This window comes from Acartia tonsa, chromosome 6 (assembly GCF_053477335.1).
Source record: "Acartia tonsa isolate MP-2025a chromosome 6, ASM5347733v1, whole genome shotgun sequence".
NCBI lineage: Eukaryota > Metazoa > Arthropoda > Copepoda > Calanoida > Acartiidae > Acartia > Acartia tonsa.
In genome coordinates this window covers 20,282,209-20,302,609 of record NC_137265.1, presented here as the reverse complement: position 1 = coordinate 20,302,609, position 20,401 = coordinate 20,282,209, and the positions used below count along the sequence as shown (strand labels likewise).

The 20,401-nt window shown below is 30.2% G+C and overlaps 1 protein-coding gene across 1 annotated transcript in view; it reads left to right on the top strand.

Annotated features, from left to right (window-relative positions):
* LOC145322043 (uncharacterized) overlaps nucleotides 1–19,814 on the top strand; it is a 28,605-nt gene extending 8,791 nt beyond the window's left edge. Inside the window, exons 2-7 of the mRNA XM_080163801.1 lie at nucleotides 2,564–2,776; nucleotides 3,341–3,504; nucleotides 4,339–4,451; nucleotides 6,472–6,544; nucleotides 12,295–12,477; nucleotides 18,949–19,814. Of these exons, the coding sequence (XP_080019927.1) occupies nucleotides 3,388–3,504; nucleotides 4,339–4,451; nucleotides 6,472–6,544; nucleotides 12,295–12,477; nucleotides 18,949–19,092 (630 nt within the window). The 5' untranslated portion in view covers nucleotides 2,564–2,776; nucleotides 3,341–3,387 and the 3' untranslated portion in view covers nucleotides 19,093–19,814. The remainder of the gene's footprint in view (nucleotides 1–2,563; nucleotides 2,777–3,340; nucleotides 3,505–4,338; nucleotides 4,452–6,471; nucleotides 6,545–12,294; nucleotides 12,478–18,948) is intronic.
* Nucleotides 19,815–20,401: the final 587 nt, after the last annotated feature.

The window sequence follows — 20,401 nt, the reverse complement described above, 5'->3', positions numbered from 1 at the left end:
TTATGATTTTCATTTTAATATTTGTGGAAAATTTTCTGTAATAAGATGCTATACATTATTTTCAGTATGGCTTAGAACTGGTTCTTATCCAGCGGATATCAATCTGTTTCGAAGCCAAAGTGGAAAGTTCTTTCAAGGATCTTTTTTAGTAGCGAAGCTACTCTATAATTCGAAATGTCCGTCCGTCCGTCTGTCCGTCCGTCCGTGTAAGACAGAATAGGGGAAACGTGATTTTCTCGGCTCCTATTAAAGATAGACAGCTGAATTTTTTTGACAACATTCCCATTATTAAGGAGCACAATTAACTATAAAACATCAAGGGCGGTCGGACCCCTTTTTAGCAGGTTTTAGGCTATTTTTGTATGTTTCACATTTTTCTACATATCTTTGTGTTTATGGTCCGATTTTCAAAATATTTTCAGTTATTGATATCAAAATTAAATTTCCTGTCGTTTACAGAAAACAACCATGACGGCCACACTGCCATTTTGCAGGTTTTAGGCTATTTTTGCATTTTTCACATTTCCACCATATCTTCAGTGTTTATGGTCCAATTTTCAAAATTTTTTCAGTTATAGATATGAGAATTAAATTTCCCGTCGTTTAAAGAAAACATCCATGACGGCCAGACTGCTTTTTGCAGGTTTTAGGCTATTTTTGTATTTATCACATTATTCTCCATATCTTCAGTGTTTATGGTCCGATTTTCAAAATTTTTTCAGTTATAGATATCAAAATTAAATTTCCCGTCGTTTAAAGAAAACAACCATGGCGGTCAGACTGCCTTTTATCAGGTTTTTGGCTATTTTTGTATGTTTTAAATATTTCCCCATATATTTGGTGTTTTTGGTCCAATTTTCAAACTTTTTTGGGATAAATACACTTTAAATCTACTTTTACGTATTTCCATCCACGATTTTTGTGCTTCGCTACTTATGGATGTTGTCATCCTTGTTTAAGATGTATTTTCTATGAGTAGAAAATGATTCATTAAATTATATTGAAGTATCCTTTAAAATTACGATTGTTTGGTCTTTAAAAGGGTTATATATAGTTTTAATATGAAGCTGGCTTATTGTTACTTTATATTCAGACTAATTTAACAAACAAAAATGTTTAATTTTTAAAAGTTTTGGAAATGTAAAAAAATCAACTTAAACATTAAATAAACCAAAAACCAGAAACATTTTGCGTAATACAAGATTACGTCTTTGTAAATTGGAAGAGGAATTATTATGTAATTTTTACAACACTCTTAAAAATTATAAAATTAAGTGCATTGATTTTATTGTTACCACTACAAATAATATGTTTCTTCTTTAGTAAAAACAATGTAACAAGTAATATGCGTTTATCTGGTATTTTGAGTCTTGTTTAATGGATTTTGTCATACTAGTTTTTATTTTAGCTAAAGAAATTTTATTATGAGATAGATCAAGCTTTTTTTATGGGGGTTGGGGGTAAAATATCTTAATAGATTGAAATTAATCAATTATGCTTACACATTATAAACTGATGGACTTTTAAGCTTGACTTCTGGAGTAGATTCATTATTTATTATTTTAAATTTTCATAGCGATTTTTTTGTTATCTTTTTTATAGTGCATGAATGGTATATGTAGTAAAATGTAGGCGAAACGTTGCAGCCGCGCCAATTATTATTGCTAATGCATTTTTCTGCATTTTTAAGGTGCAGTGCTCAATTAGTAATACACTTCAGGGAGGGAGGGGACATTGGAGTGTTTATTATACTGGTCCCCAAAGTTTTATAATCACCTTTTCTATTTCGTTTATATATAAATGTTGGGGACTGTAGCAAAATTTGATTGGTTGGTTCATTAGGTTGAGTTTCCAAACGTTTTAACCACTAATTGTAATCTACAGAAGGGGTAATTTTGTATATCATCATTGGGGATGTATATCAATTTATCGGCCATTGTCTTATCCCTTTAGATCCCTGAATACCCAACTTCTATAGTACTACCAGATATCATAGTTTTAGGTCCAGTTAAAAATCTTTGTTCATCGACAATAGTGATCACATTACAAGGTTTTAAGATTTCATTAAATTGATAACAAATCTTTAATCAATGTGAATTATTTTAAGTGTTATTAATGTTTTATGATAAAAGTTGATTTAAAAGTGAGACTTCATTTTTAAGGACACCTTGCAAAATTTGTTTAAAGGGCAAATAGATTTTCTTCGGAGAGAATAAACCACCCCTTGGCTTAAAAGCTATAAAAAAGCACTTGAAAAAGTGAAAATCTAAACAAAACATAAGATTCTAATGCATACTTACTACATATTACATGAATTATTTCTTACATATAGGCTTAAGTTTATTGAAATATATATGTTAATCTTTGAATCTAAGATTTATTAACGAAGAAGACTTTAATAGACAATTAGGATTTTAGATTGGAGCTAGTAGTACTAAAAAGAAAATAATTGTTGAACACTTAAGGATCTAATGCATATTGAATTTTTATCTTAATGACTTATTTCATAAAGGCTAAAGTTGTCTTTTTCAATAAAATTTTTATGTTAATCTTTAAATTTCAGATTTCTTAAAGAAGAAGAGTTAAAGAAGAAAGGAAGATACAAGAGGAAAGAGGAAACAAAAGGGGGACAAGAGTGAAAAATAATTGTTCTGCATCGTCTATTTTGCATTGCCTGTCTTCCTTCCCTCCCCTGCCCCTGCCACCCTCATCCTTGTTCTAGCTCATCCCGGAGAGTGAGAGATTGGTTGGTTGGTTGAGTTGTTGCGGTGCGTAGGTACGTAGGAATTGTGCGCCAGGCCAAAGGTCTCCACGATTTGTGAGCCATTCAATTCCTCTTTCTCTTTCCCTCTCTTTTCTTTCTATGCTATCTCTTTCCCATTTCTTCTGTTTAGTGTCTTTACATTTCCCCGCTCTCTCTCTCTCACTCTCTCTCTCTCTCTCTCTCTCTCTCTCTCTCTCTCTCTCTCTCTCTCTCTCTCTCTCTCTCTCTCTCTCTCTCTCTCTCTCTCTCTCTCTCTCTCTCTCTCGTATCTTCTCTCCTATGGATGTATTAAAGTTAACCCTGTCACCCTGTTGATGTCGACAATAATACACACGCAAACACACATCCATAAATAAACATCCAATATTGATGTATACATCCTTAAGATGTCATCATATAGATGATACAATCAAAACCAAAATTTAAGTCTAGTTAAGTCAATTGTGATAATAAATTATTTAAATACCCAAAAATCCTAATTTAAAGTGAATAATATTCAATTATGATTCATACATAAATACCTTAAACGAAAAAGAATGGATGAAAAAATGTGATTAAAAATTGTGGAAAATTTAGGAAATCCGCGAAAGGCTAGTGAAAAAATCGAGGAAGCTGTTTTTGCTATGGGCAGTACTGTTGTACAGACCAATATTTCAACTGGAAAGTTACCAATACATGAGCTGAATCCATTTGAAACTACAATGGGGAATATATGTGCCTTTGTTAGAAAGGAAAAAAAGGTAAAAATTTATTTTTAAAACTAAATCATTTAATGCTGTTTGTCTCAATGAAGATTAATTTAGGCTAACCGAAAAAAATTGGGCAAAAAGTTTTTAAATTTTAATTACCTTTCCATTTTATTATAATCAAATTTATTTTGAAAATCAAAATTAATAATATTCCTATCATAAAAAACAAATATTTTCAAATTATTTTATTCTTTGCATGGTTTAAAATGAATTAAACGCTTCTATCAAGCTATCCTAATTTATAGTATTTTTAATGCTAGTTAAGCAACAAATAATTCAACCATGACCAATCTTGTAACAAAAACATTTTATCAAAACTTTTACTTTTGCTGATTTTGAAATAAATTTTCTCGTATTCATTCGAATCCGGTGGATAGGAACCGGTTCTAATCCATACGAAAAGCTATGTCTAGCATCGTATTATATCCAGTTTTCTACGAATATAGAAATGTACAATCATAAGATTAAAACTAGTTTTTTTAGCCGGTGCCTTCTGCACCACGGGGCTAAAAAAACTAGTTTTAATCTTATAATTGTACATTCTATATCCGCGGAAAGCCGTTTATAATACGATACGAGAAATAACTATTATGTTATCAGTATCGAAGCTAATTTATAAATTGGAGTTGTCCGTAAGTCCATCCATCCGTCAGACCGAGTCACATTTGTAAATTGACTGGAATTTTTTTTAAATGGCAAATTTAAAAAAAATGATTTTAGTCAAATTAGGATATTATAATAGATATGATATTCAGGGATTAATTGATATTATCTACTAAATATTACAATAGGTTTATATTCTTTTCCATTAAAATTTTTTTTTAGAAAACACAGCCACCACAGAGCCTTGAAGACTTGTTAAAAACCATCCCGTCACAAGAGCCCATGACTCCAGAAAGGCTAAAAGTGACATATGATGAAAATATTTGGTTACAAAAGTAAGTTGACTTATGATCCTGGGGGGTGGTGACCCCTTTTTTAACGCCACACACAAAGTATGCTGTTTAAAAAGGTTCTCATACAAAAATATAAACATTGTTACATTGTGATTTTTTAATTAAGGGTGTTATTAGAGTTATTTCAGCGTATTATTTTCACCAATATTGGCTATATTAAAAATCATATCAGATGATTTTTGTTTCTTTCGAAACAGTAGAATGATATGATTATTACCTAAGTAAAATATAAATTCTTTTCCAATATGGCTTTGAAACCAAATAATATTCGCTTGATCAGAACCGGTTTTATTAAAATAAAATAAAAAATTAATACCAGTATTATTTTTTTAATTTTAACATCCGCGAAAAGATGTCTATAATACGATTAATAATCATTAATTTGGCTTATTAGAAAAATTTGGATCAAATATTTTTTCTGCGGTAATCCAGTCAACCTAGAATCAAATTTGTGGGGCAACATATTTTTACAGGAAGGTTGTAGTTTAGTTTACTTGGCATATTTACAATCATCTCAACTTTTTTTACTCAATGTAATGACTTTTATTTACGTATTACAAGAATTTTTATCTTACGACAATTTGCAAAAGTATTAATATTCGTCGCTTATCTAAAATTGTCTGATGTGTAATGACGCGCTAAAACATTATTATTAACACATTTTTATGTCATTCTGATATTTCTGTTAAATTCACTAGACTTAAAAATCCCGGATGATAATAGAAAAGCTTCGCTAATAAAAGTAAGGAATGTAAATGATATAAAATGAGCCAGCGTTGTTTATTTTGATGTGCTTTATTTATATAATCACATGAAATAAAGGCCTATTCAATTTGTAACCATTAAAAGCATTCTTAGTTATTTTAAGTGACGCAGCTCTTTTAGATAAACTAATGTTATATAATGACCAATGTCTATATCTTACTATCTTAGAGGAAAGAAAATGTATGCATTGCATATTTTACTAAAACAAGGACGATAAATTGAACATTGTCTATCAGTAAAACTAATGCCTACATTCTCTCCTTTGATTTAATAAAAAGTCAAATTTTTACTTTTAAAATGGACAAAAAGTTCATTATTGTATTGGTTATTTTTGGTCATCTTTGACTGGCTAAGTAGAAATTCATTGAAATGATTAACTACCGATCTTGGTATTTTAGATTTTTTAAATAAAAAAAGTTGTATTGTTATTTTATTATAAGTTTAGGTTTCCGATTTTTCATAGATTTCTTTGTGTATGTTTTTTCCTTCAAAAAAACATATAATACTCCTTTTTGGATCAACGTGAAAAGTAAACTTTTAAAGTTTTTCTTATCTAGTGGTTTTGAGAAGTGTTTTCTTTGCAACCCTATACATACAATTTAAGCATTTTTAGTGTTTTTATCATATTGAAGGATTTTTACAATTAAATTTTAAAGATTTACAAATGTTAATACAAAATAAAAAAAATCGTAGTTTTGGCGGTTTTTGGGGAATATTTTCTTGGAGAATAAACAAACATTTGCATGATAAAGTAAATATTTTCATTTTAAGGATACTATCAAAAATGATATCTAAAGTTGTATTAAAAAATAAATTTTTTTTTGTAAAAGTAACTTCTAGGGGCGTAGCCGTTAGTATATAATATCTTAAAAATCAAATTGCTCAAAATATCTATGATTTTAAAATGTACAATTAACTTGAGCCAAAATATTTTGAACTATGTGCTTATGGGTGTAATTAAAAGTTAGTAAGTCATCAAAATAATGCTAAAAAGAAACAAGGATGACAACATTCATAAGTTGATATATTTGAAACTGTCGTCTTAACTTTTGATGTTTCAATTCTACAAATTCTACAAATAACAAATCTTTTTAATTGATTCATTTAATTGAAGTATTTAGTTAGACGATCGGACTTTTGTATTACACTTTTACTTAAGTTGTAAATTGTAGAAAAGAATTGCTTTTTAAAGAAGTAAATAATCTAAAATTATATTTAATTGTGTTTATGATTTCAGATTTGACGAGCATCTCGGGAAGTTAGATCTACAAGAAGAAAGAATAGCTTTACAATTTCTAGTCTTTACACAGGTACTGTTTTAGAGATCTTAAATATCAGGGCGGAAAGAATTTATAGTTGAGATATTGCAAAAAATCCTTACTTTAGAATTATTTACTTTTTATTTCAATAAAAATATTTAATCTGCGAATTTCTGCGATTGGAATCTTTGGGGTAGTTTGCTTATCTCCCGAAAGAGAGAATCATGGAATTCAGGGTTGCCAGCCGCGCCTCCAGCTGCTTAATAGAACCTGTGCTTGAGGTTGTTTATGGCTGCGTGTGACTAAGATTGGCTTGGGGTGTGTCCTTCAAGTCTTTTTAATCATTATCCCATTAGGAATTTTGACTCATTCAGTCTTTTGTCCCTTAGGTTTTTTTTATATGTTGACCCGCTAGTTTTTATTTTTAAAATTATTTTGAACCATTTTGTATTTTGTTTTTAGTTCTTATGTCATATAAGATCTTTTGCTTCAATGTTTGTTTTCTTTGGGTCTATCGCTTTTCAGGTCTTTTAGTCTTATGTCTTTAGATATCTATGCTCTGGAAGAATTATTATACGTAATCTGCATATTGTTCCTCTTGAAATAGACATCCTTGATCTTTCATGTTAAATGATGTAAAACATTTTTTAAAACATTACATTCTTGCAAATCAAAATTATACACCACACAAAATAATTTAGATATATACATTTTCCCATTACATTAAAAAAAAACTTCTCTATAATGTAGATTTTTTGTTTTTAATTTGATTTTTTTTTGCAATGTAAGTTATCAAAGTTACCCTAATAGTTAGATTATAACTGGGATCTTAAGTGATAAGACAATGGACGATGGATTGATGATAAAACAAAACAACATATTCTGTACAGTAAAATCATAGGGTAAACAGTTTGGATACTGCAGGTTTGGAAACAGCCAATCAGAATTCAATAACAGGACCCAAAGTTTTCTAGCCAACGAATAAAATTGAAATTGACAGTACCTTCCCTCTCAATGTAATATGCTAAATTCTAATGATATATTTTTCATGAGACAAACCAATATTTTGTGTTTCCTTCTACAAATATTTATAAATAGTCTTTCATAATTGAATTAAAACCCCAAAGAAAGGATATTGTTGATGTTTTAATCTTGGTAAAATATTGCCTGACTCCATTAAAACATTTCATGATGAAAATCCTTTTAAGATTATATGATTCTATTACAGGGTTGCAGTGGGGTCTAGGCCAGGGATAGAAGGGACATTGAAGTGTTTATCATACTAGTACCTATAACTACCTTAATCGCAGACTCAAAAACATTGTGTTTGGATTCATTTATTGAATTTCGATAAGATAGGTAAATTTTTAAGTGTCCAAACTTTTCAACCTATAAGTATATTATAAATAAAGAAAAATTTTATTTGGGATTAATATCAATTTATTGTCCATACCGTAAGATCCCTGGGTAAAACCCCTTCTTTCATGGTGCCAGGGACAAAATGATACAAATCATGCAAACTGAGTAATAACGGAACTGCAAGGAATAATAATATCCACATTTATGTGCAGAAAACTGTAACTTTATTATCTACAAATAGTATTTTGGTGCGGAAAATAGATTTCATTAGGATGAAGTATTCCACCTCCCTAAGAAATTCCAAATTAATGAAGTATTTAAGAGTTATCCCTAAATTCCTGCAATGTTGTATAATCCAACAATTTTACAGCAGTTTTATTCACTAAAGCCTATGTTATGGGTACATAGGTCAAAAATGCCTTTCAAAAGACATATTTGGGTGCCACCTTGCCACCTTCCTTCTCCTCATGCCTTAGGCACTAATCTATATGGATATATTGGATTTTAATTACAATTTTAAAGATTCTTTGGTAATTTTGGCTCACAAGCAATTTAACACTTGTACTAATTCTTAATTATATAAAGGCAGAAAAGTCTTCATTAGAGCAAATATTTAGAAAAAAAAATGTTTTTTTTTTGGCAAAAACTAATAATTCAAGTTTGTTTTTTTCTCAGATAAGATATCCCTCCTTGATTGCGACCCTCTTGAAAAGTTTGGAACTCACACAGGCAGAATATTTTGGGTGCCTATAATTTCACATAATAGTATACCGTTTCAAGTGTTCCACAAGCCTCATATAAAAGTAACATGATCTGATCGTTCTCTGTCTGTACCAAAGGATCTCGCTAACAACTGAAACAATATAGTTCTCCTTTACAATGTAACTTCTCATAGGTCCTGTGAATGCTTATAACTATTTTCGGGGAGTGTTCTCCAACCAACCCCGAAAAGATTCTGTAGAAAGGAAATATATTTTATACTTAAAAGAAAAATTTAAAATAATGGAATGGGGTCGAATTCTACCCACCACCACTTCAAGTACCCCAGAGGCCTCTAGGGGCGTAGTCACTAGTAGCACATAACGAGGAAGGAATGTTTTTTTTTATGAATTTCCATGATATGAGAGTGAAGCAAAAAAGGGAAAGTTAGTTCTATTGTATTAAAATGTGGCTCTAATGATTTGAAAAAAAGATACTTGAGTGGCATAGAAGACACACAGCTAATTTTGTGTAATTTGCCCTCTAGGTCTTATTGAGATATTAGGACATACTCAATTTTAGATAACATTTTTAACTTTAAAATTGTTCTTTCTTAGAGAATGATAAAAAGTAATCTAATAGAAGACAAAAAATATATTTTAAGATATATTCTTATGTTTTAGATAGACATTCCTATTTAGGAGATAAGTCAATCTACGTTGAGATAGACCATAAGTTATTTTCTTTTCTTTATATACCTCTTTAAATGAAATCATTTTATTCTAAGTTCTGCAAAAACATTAAAAATATAGAATTAATACTTTTTACTTATTAAAATCATAATAAAATTTGGAAAGAAATTCAAATAAAAGATAAATTCATAACAAGAATTTATATTAAAAATTTTTGCCCCGCCAAAAATATTTTCAAGCCTAAGAATTAAGATATCTATGTATATATTACGATGGGTGGTCGCTATTACCAACAATTCTAAAAAATCTTCTAAAAGCTTTTTTGTGTTCAATTCGATATGCTGGATAAATGAATAGAATTTTTATTTTGAAGTTTTGGCATTTATTGTAATTTTTACATTTAAATTTGGCGGCAAAAAAATTGTTTTGATGTGAAGTCACTTTACAATTCTTATTGTCTATCCTTGTATGTCTATCTAAATGTATTTACAACTATAGGACATAATCGTTTTTGTTTAGAATTATTAAATTCTGTGGCCTAAGATATTACTTGTCCCCAGGGAGGGATGGGGAATTGGGCTGAATATTACACTAGACCTGAAAATTATACTATTCGTTTTCTTATTTGTTGGCTCAACAACTTTGGGGACTTATACTGAATTTTGATTAGTTTGTTCATTAAGTTGAATGTCCAAACGTTTTAACCACTAATTGTAATCTACAGAAGTGGTAATTTTGTGTAACATCTTTGTGGATGTACATCAATTTATTGGCCATTATCTTATCCCTTTAGATCCCTGACTTGTCCCCAAACTTAATTTCCAACTCAATGTCTTCTTTTAAAGCATGAAATTAGACATTAGCAAATTTCATTAAAGAACAAAGCTAAGGAATTTAAAATGAAATATTTGAGGTCTTTGAATAAATTAAAGCTTGGTTATCAATGATGCCTGTAAGCTAGGACTATATATTCAAAATGATTTTAGCATAACATCTACTATATGTCTATGGTCTGTCCGTTTGTGGATCTTACTTGTATAAATATCACTTTAAAAAAAACTTTCATCTGACTAATAAAGCAATACGTATTGTATAAAATATTCAATCTAAAATTGATAATTTAAGAGTAATACATATATTTAACTTATTTTAGGAGCGCCGTTCATGGATACCATAATCCTTTATATGTATACATATGTAACAGAAAAAGGATTTTATGATAAATTTATGAGCTTTTAAAAAGTTTTTGTCAAAGTTAGAAAAATATAAAAACATTGAAAATTTACGGTATTTAAAAAAAAACTTATCTTGTAATTATATGATAATACAGATAATTTAGTTTCCCGTACACTTATTTTTTAGTCTTTTTACTTTTCCTTTTTCTCTGACTGCCATGGTCAAAGAGGTCACATACCAATTCTTGAAGCATAAATCACTTTCAAACTAAAACATTCACTTTTAGAACATTTTAAACAAGAACAATTAAAATTAAAGAAAACCAAAAAATAAGTTTTATATTTTTAGCCCGCAAATGCAGAAAATGATTATGTTTTTAAAGGCTGCATCTAATGTCATTACTTAGACAATTTTAAACAAGTTAAAACACAAAAAATTGACCTTTTTATGATTAATGGTGCAAAATAATTATACTTTTGACACTAAGACAGTATGATAATTAAAACCAAATAGGAAAAAGGATTCTGTTTATTAAAAAATATCCTCATTAAATCAAATCCAACATAATTCTGCATTCATTAAAGAAATTGAAAAACTGCATTTTACTTCACTGCCGGAAAGTTTAAGAAAAACCTATTGTTCATCATATTGCTAGTACTAGCATATTGTAATAATATTTTGAACAATTCGTTTTCAAAGTCTTTTTCTGTGTTTCTTGGGTAAAAGTTCGTGCAGACCCTTATGGCTTTTCCATGTTGTCAGCCAGAATATAATTCTCTCTCAATTTGATGGAAAAATTGGGTAGAATACAGTATACTAACGCGGCTTAATAATATTCTATTTTAAGGATATTAATATGCATTAGGACTTATTTGATTGGTAAATCCATCTTACCCAAGGATCTTAAGGGATTCAACAATTGACAATGAATTGATATAGATTCCCAATTATGATAAACAAATTACCTTCCTGAAGAATAATATTATTGTTTTAAAAATTTGCTAATTAATACTTCGGAACTAAACAATTGAAATTCAATAAAAGTACCCACAGATTTTGAGCAAATAAGTAAGAGCAAACTTGGTTATACCACTGTAATTTACAGTCCAATGATCTTTCCTCTCTGATAGTACCTAAATGCATAAAAATTAGCACTATTGAAACCTAGGATAACAATAACACGATAGTTGGCTAGCCGTATTAATAAACAGTAAACTACTCAAACCCCTCACTGTGAATGGTGACGAGATTTCAACAATGGGGACACGAACAAATATTATTTAAGTCTTGAGTGCTTGTCTGTCCGTTTGTCTCTATGACTGTCGGTCGTCTAGTATGATTTACAGTACAGATGTTGTTTTTTTCTCACGTTTACCTATCCCTTCCGTTTTTGTCTTTCATAAATTTACTTCTATTTAATGCTTATGTACTTGTTTAAAATTAGTTTATGAACTTTGTATAATTGTTTTTCTTCAAATACGAATATTTAGTACTGCAGGTGAAATATATATAAATTTGTATTAAAACAAATTTTGCAACCAAAACAAGTTTTTCTTATTCTTATGTATTTTAAATTATAATCTCTAAGTATTTTAAGAAATACACAGTTTTGTATCATAGGTTTAAAAAAATATATTAAAGTGGTTGTCTTGGTATTTAATATTTGAGGGTTGTTAAAAAAAAAACACTTACATCTTCAATAAACTATTATTTTTGGTCCACAAGTTATAAAATCATTTAAATTCTATTCTATTTTAAGTAATGCCAAGAAGAAATCAATTGTTGAATAGCCAATCACAGGGCTCCATAACTCAAGACCTATCCCTAGTGGATTTTCAAGAAGAGCGCATATTTATTTATCATGTTTTATTTCAGTTTTACTGGAACCTAATCCGTGTGAAGCGTAGACAAGACCTGAGCTTGGAGGTGAAGCGGCAGCTGTTCCTGGCTGCTGCTAGCCGCTTCCTGGAGGATGATGACACCCTCCTGGCCCTGGACAACCAGCAGCTTTACAATGATCTCCTTGCTACGAATAATTCTGTGAAGGCTGGACTAAAGGTAGTTTTTTTTTCTAAAATAGTTCATATTTAACAAGGTGCGGTCACATATATTTGTCAGGGGGAGGGGGATAAGTCTAAGAAATAATAGGCAAATTGGGAGTAGGTACTACAATTTTCTTTTACTTTCTAGAGTTTTCCCCTTTTCTTTATGATACCAAAGATGGAATTTCACTTTTTTCATAAATTAACAACTACGCCCCTAGAGGCCTTTATTGTGTAGAAGCTTTTATATTAAGGAAAACCATAACGGCCAAGCGAGATCTTAAGCTACATACAGATAGACATCCATTTACTTATATATGAGAATAATATTGTACTGTACTCCTTGTATCCGTGATTTAGAAGAGAGAAGCGAAATCAAATATTTAAACATTTCAATCTAAATGCAGATGATTAATATTCAGTTATCCAATATGGAAACAATCTAAATATTTATCATTCAATTCCACTCAGGGCATTGATGTATATTGAATTAGAGAGAGAGAGGGGGGGGGGACCAAGGGCTGTTTATTGGCCCCCAAAGTTTTTTATTATTCGATAGCTTAACATCTTTGGGTACTTAAGTGAATTTTGATTGGTTAAATCATTAAATTGAGTGTTCAAACATTTTACCCACTAATTCTATAGAAGTGGTAATTTTGTGTATGTTTATCAATTTATCGGCCATTGTCCTATCCCTTAAGGTCCCTGATGTTGAATACACTATATTCAGATTTATTATAATAGCATGTTGTATAAAAAAATTTAGGCATAAAAATGAATTTATTTAATGATTTTAAACAGAATTTTGTAATTAATTTTGGACTACATTAAGTGTTTATCACTTTGTAATCCATGAATATTAAGGGATAAGACAATAAATAATAAATGGAAATACATTCCTAATGATGATAAACAAAAATAACCCCTTCTTTAGTTGAAATGTTTAGACACTATTAATTCAATAAAAGTTTTCGCCATCAAATAAGATAAAGAGGTTTCAAAGCTTTAATTCTAATACCCCCTCCCTTCCTGTAAATAAATATAATTTTAAAACATGGTAAAACCATTTTAAAAACTTGTGAAAGTTGTTTCTAGTTATTCATTTACTGTATGCAGCCCTCATGGTCCTTGCGGAACCTAACCTAAATAAAGAATTAATATATTTTACAAATAAGAAAGAAGTGGATAGAATTTAGGGTCCACTGAAGATATAAAGGATGTTGTTTATCTCCACTGTACTACGCATACCCTGCTGGAAACTATAAGATCTATACGCCTGATATATACCATATACATTCAGGCGTTAAGGGATTATTAATTGTTACATCATCTCAAAATGAAGCTCACTTCCACCTCTTAGAATTAAAGTCATATGTAATTAATTTTAATTTTGAATGAAAAATCATGTATAACATCGTATCACAGACAATTTTCCATGAACATTAAAATAAAATTCATAGAATTAATAGCAGTTTTGTTAGTCCAGGTTTTGTCACATCGGGGCTAACACAACTGGTTTTAATCTTATATTTTTTCATTTCATTTTCCACTGAAAGCTGGAATCTACTGCAGTTCACGGTAAAATATTGCTGGTAATGCAATTTTCCAAAAATCTATGAATTTAAAGGCTGCTAGCTGGCAAACAGCTTAACGTACAGATCATACCCGCACACCATTTTAAGCGGCATAAGAAGGCCTATAAATAATCTGGAATAGCCAAGATTCAATAATGCTGCACAGGGAAAGCTTCACGGAAGAAAAATCGCGTAAAATAGGTCTTTTTTGCGCATTTCTCAGCACTGCGAGATAATTATGCATAATTTATTTATGGCTATTCCAGATTATTTGCAGGCCTTCTTATGCCGCTTAAAACAGTATGCGGGCATGATCTGTACGTTCAGCCGTTTGGCAGCTATCAGCCTTTAAAATTCATAGATTTTTGGAAAATTGCATTACCAGCAATATTTTACCGTGAACTGCAGTAGATCCGAAAGCTGTCTATAATACAATGCGAGAAATGATTATTCTTAATCTGAATTACTCCCTTTTCATTACTCTGATTTTTCTAAATTATTTTTGATTATTTTGTTTTTCTATATTCCTATATTCCCTGACTGTTACAGAAACATTAAATGTGTTGATCTTTTAACCTCATTCCTAGTAATGAGCATTAGATTACGTACAATATCAAACGGTATTTATCAAGATCAACAATAAATTATACAATGTATAGATGTATAACCAAGACAACTACCTGGTTCCAGTGGTGGGGACCTTTTTCGTCTGCTAGCAAACTTCTTTCTGTTCTTTTGCAATTTGCTGAGTTAATATTTCCGACGCTATTGGCTGATATTCACAGACCTAATTGAAAGTCGGTATAGGGTCCCCTTATTTAACCCCTTCCCCTCTATTCTTTTACTTTAATAGATTAACCTTAAAAACCGAAACTTTTATACGATTTAGTCTTCTCCGCAATTTGTTTTTATGGCTTTAGGATAATTTCAATCATTTGATATTCTTTCAATGATAAACTAATGTTTTATATCGACTTATCTACCTACAAAATTTATAAATCTTTGCATTTTTAAGAACTTATTTAGAACTAGGCTTTACTGTATGAATTAGTTATTTAAAAACGTGATTGGGATTGCCGCTATAAAATATGTACACATACTTATGTTCATGTTTTTACTGCTTGGTATGTTATTTTGGATCATCTATCAGTTTTTTTTTTATAAAATCACAAAATCATTTACTTATTGAATTATTTTAAAACAAAGAAACAATTACATGATCCAATTTTAAAAGCATAATCTATGACAAAGACATCTTAAAAATTTCAAAATTGCATAATCTACCAACGCATTCAAAACTTTATTTATATTATATATGTACTACGACCCTAGCATCAAGGGTTCTGTATACGAGGAGGCAGCAGAGAGGGGTTTAAAAAATTGGTTGAAAATATTCCAAGACTTGAATCTGAAAATAAAATAGCCTTAAATCATCATAGGACCTATGCGAAGCTTCTCTAAAATATAGAACCCAATCAGTTTAGTAGTTATTAAGTTCTTAAGCTCTTAAGCTTCAGACAATAAAAAAACAATACTACGTTATATAATAGGATATAGTGTTTTAGTTTTTTATCCAACATGAGTTTATTATATGTTATAAAAAGTTGTTTTGTAATTGACATTAGCACAATACTTTGATTATGTTTTTGAAGTTCTTAACGTGATTCGACTGCCGTCTAATTGAAGGACTTGCAGTTGCAGGTTGTAATTAAAGATTGGGAGGGGTAATTTTTTCTTGGGCGATATCTCTTGAGAGGGTGGTGGTATCCTCCCCCAAAAAGTTATAAACCTTTCCAGGACTTATGAGAAGCTACCCTGTAAAGGAGAACTTTATCGGTTCAGTGGTTAGCAATTTTCTATGGTACAAACATTATAAGGATATCATCTTGTTATGTATAGCAGCTGATTAGGCGGCCAAATAGCAGCTGAATATTTATTGCGTTTTTACGGCTGACGAACCTTGCTTCCTTTAAAATGCATACATCATAATCTAAAACGATAATATGAATCAGATTAGACGCAAAACACTTTTTATCATTCTAGAATTGACATTTGAATGGCCAATTTTGTTTTCACAAAAAGGTTTTAGATAGACAGCAATATGAAATTATCAGATACACACTAGACATTTTGAGGTTAGCCAGGATACTCCAAAGTTTACTTTGTATGTAGATTATGTATTATCTCATATTGATAATTGCAACCCTAAGTTTGTAAATAATTTTAGATTCGAGCCCTCCGCCCCCCTTCCCCTGTGTTAAATTTACCCCTTAGTCACAACTAAAAAGTCTTTATACCCACAAAAAGATTCAAGGCTCTTACTTTTTACAAATCAGGTGAATTTGATACTTTAATTAATCAAAACTATGTTTTAACCACGTCATGTAAATTTACTGCTGTTAGTGCTCAAAAGAAATAATGTGGGAGGACAAAATGCGTTAAGAAAGTTATCCACGCCCCCCAAAGTTTAATAGTCCCTCACTATTGAGAAGTTTTATCAATAATGAAAAATTACAAAATGCGGAAGGCTAAGCCTTTTAGAACTTCATGTGTGTGTTAAAAGTTAAGAGCACCTAAGTAATAAATATATGGGTATTGAAAGCCAAATGACTAAAATTTGACATGGGGTCTGCTGTATTTTTGTAAGAATAAAGGAATAAGTAAAAAATTAAATAAGTTATTCTAATTAAACAGGGAATTGTCATATTAACATTTAATCTAATTGTTTGTGTCCACCTATCACATTCCTAAAAAGCAGACTTTTTAAATACAATTATAGGATGAAAATTTACAAAATTACAATGGGCTTATGTTCCGCAATTACTTAAAGAAAAAATTGAGAAAATAATCTGTATATGATTTTGAAAAAAACGCGTTCTGCCATTAGTTGCCTTTAAAATATTAAGGATATGGTTATATAAGTAATAGTGGCTGCGCCCCTAGCATCTAGGAGCTCTAAATTCGAAGGGATATGGAAGAACAGAAAAATAGCTTTAAACCGTACAAAGACTTAGTTATAAAAATAAAAAAATAGCCTTAAACCATCTCAGGGCCTATACAAAACTTCCCTCTAAAGGAAAACCATATCGGTTCAGTAGTTAGCGAGATCCTTCGCTACAGACAAAAAAAGCTTAGTACTTTATATAATAGGATTGTAATGGGAAAGGTTACATATTTCAAAATTTTTCCTCTATTATTCAATGAGTCAAAGAAGATTTTTGTTTTGAATAACTGGGGAGAAGGAATTAATTTTTTCGTCCATTTTCCTATCCCTCTATGCATCTTTTGACCACTCCTTAGCTAAGGTGAACTGAAATTAGTTTCCGAATGTGAACACATTTTCCTAGGTGTTTCCCAATCCTATCTCAATATTTGCTACTAGCTAAAAAACCTTCAAACTTCCAAAAAAAAAATCTAAATTTGAAAAATTAAAACTTTGAATGTATAATGTATAAATCGTTAATACATTCAAATTTTGATTTTTTTTTTGAAGTTTGAAGGTTTTTTAGCTAGTAGCAAATATTGAGATAGGATTGGGAAACACCTAGGAAAATGTGTTCACATTCGGAAACTAATTTCAGTTCATCTTAGCTAATGTTCAAACACACAACATAGTTATGTATGTTGTATATTATGCAGGGAGAGAGGGGACATTGGGCTGTTTATTGCACCAGTCCCCAAAGTTTTATAATAAAGTATTCTTATTCGTTGGCTCAACAGCTTTGGGGACTTTATTTTGAATTTTGATTTGTTGGTTCATTATGTATTATATCCAAACGTTTCAACCACTGATTGTAATCTACAGAATATATGTAATCATTTGGGATGTACATTGATTAATCGGCCATTGTCTTATCCCTTTAAATCTCTGATATTATGTGTTTGAGAAAGATAAATAAAAATTAAAGGGATTGGTTTTCAACTTATATTTATCATACCCATTTTTCGACACCTTATAACTTTAGCCTATCTTGTTAGCGCAGCTACTCTATGATTAATTCACTTTCTTTTCGTCCGTGTCTTTTGAAGTCACTGAATGAATTTCACAGTTTACAGAAGTTTGTGTGTAGATTCGCATAACGAAGGGGTATGTTTACGAGTTTGATGGCATTAGCAGTCAGACCACTTTTTGACTGCTTTTTAGCCGCTTATTTTTAACTATATTTCAAAAATTGTCAGATAAATATGAAATACTAAGCCGTTTGGAAAAAAATACATTTTTTAATATCATAAGACCGTAATTAGTTAAATAAGTAGTTTTCTCTTCAAATAACATTTCCCTTTCTGTTTTTGGCAAAATTATTAAAATGTTGGGTACCTACTAAGCTTATAAAGATGAATCTTAGTTTGGATATACAATAATTATAATAATTACTAATTAGGAAATCTTCCAAATAAGGTGATGGAGAAGAAATTAAATTATGTTTTCTATTAGCATTCATTAATTTAGATAATTAATATATCAATTTCATACTTTTCAATCTTTTAGAATCATAAATAAGAAAGACCAATAGTAGTGCAGCCAAAATAACATATTAGATGAAGTAGTTCTCATAATAAAAAATAATTCAACAAAACTTTTCTGCACAAAAATTTCAGAGATTTATCTCACATTGCATAGGGACCACAAAAGAACTTGAAAAAAAATCCTATTTGTTACGCTTATTCTTGGTTAGGTTAGCAGAGTCCGCAAGTATAGTAAACCTTAAAGACAATGCCTTACATGGTTAGATTCCCCCCACACGGCTATAAACACTTCAAGAAAAAGGTTTTGGGTGGAAACACCAACTTTTACATTATTGTACAAATACATATTTTTTATTGATTAGATTAGATTTAACAAGATTTTTAAAAACCCTATAATATTTTTGCTATGAATGTTTAACAAAACTGACCGATTTTTCTTATTTCAGGTATCTGAAGAATCATTAGACGAGCTATTGAAAGCCAGAGAGGATCCATTGGTCTGGGGAGAAGGTTTAGATCCTAAATATAAAACATTTCTAAACACAACCTCAATCAACACAATGCATGCATGTATATTATCCTTGTTATAAAGGGACAAATGAAATATTCATGCTTCTAAAGTGCCTCAACGTTATAAAGTTAAATCACATAAATAAGTTGAGATAGGTATACTCAATATGTGATTTCAACTAGTGTAATTAACAGGGCTCGGCAGCCGCGCGTCAACCGCCTGTAAGCCTCAGGAAAATCCATTTTTTACAGCCTTAAAAACAGCTGGAAGACTAAACCCTGACCCAAACATGGCAATAACTTTTTACAACAAATTTTCTAAGCATCCAAACTGATTTATATTTGAGGCCTAGTCGCGGCTGACGCGATGCTGCCAAGCCCTGGTTATTAAAATGATACCTAAAGTGACCTCAACTTTACCTCATCATGTAAAAAAGTGTACATAGTGATATGGAGAAACAGTAATAGAAAGAAAGTGGTAAAAATTTACTGAAATCAAACTCCTAGCAAATAAAAGAAGTTAAATTAATGGAGTATTGATAAGCAGCTCTTGTCATCTTACTAAATTTTGGGTTTTACATTAATATTTCTTCTTTTGAATAAAAATTAAGAAAGAAAAACCTCAAATAATTATCAAAAAACCTTAAATTATTTTTTAAAACTTATATTTGGTAATTTGAAGTTGAATTCAATACCAATAGAAAATGTTTTGATTCGAATTGTCAAAGATGACTGATGTTATTGTTTATTTATTTATTGTGAAATTCATACTTTGAAATAAATTTTTATGCAAAATTATTTAGATTTTTTGTTGCATATAAAAAATGTTCTTTATAGTTGTATAAAATATACAGGTTCCAATTTTAAGGTTAAAATTTAACAGCAATAAAACGTCTTTATATATGGCTGTCAAATGAACAAACATATTTTTAAAAGCAAAGCTATTCTATGACTGCTTTTCAACCAAAGATAAATCTATTTTTTAAAAGTTTTTTTGATTTTCTTAAGTATCCCAAGCAAAGGCAACCTTCAAGTAAGATATGATTATTTGCTTTCGCCCTAGTATAAGCAAAATGGAGGTGTAGTGGGGTATTAACATACCTCTAATATTTTTATTTATTGGAAAGGTTTCCTTCCCCATTCATTTTCATCTTATTGGCTTATTGACAAAAATAGGACAACAATAATAATTTCATGTCACAACTTTTCCACAAATTTGAACAAGAAATACAATAACAATGTTTCTTTTCTTAGCCTAACAACTTTTTAGTTGTGAACAATTTCAGTCGAGTTTCTATGATTGTTTACATTCTTGTACATTTAAGTTTTGATACGTGCTTTGTAAGTTGTCAGGCAGATTTATGACATACATTTAAAACGCACGGATTA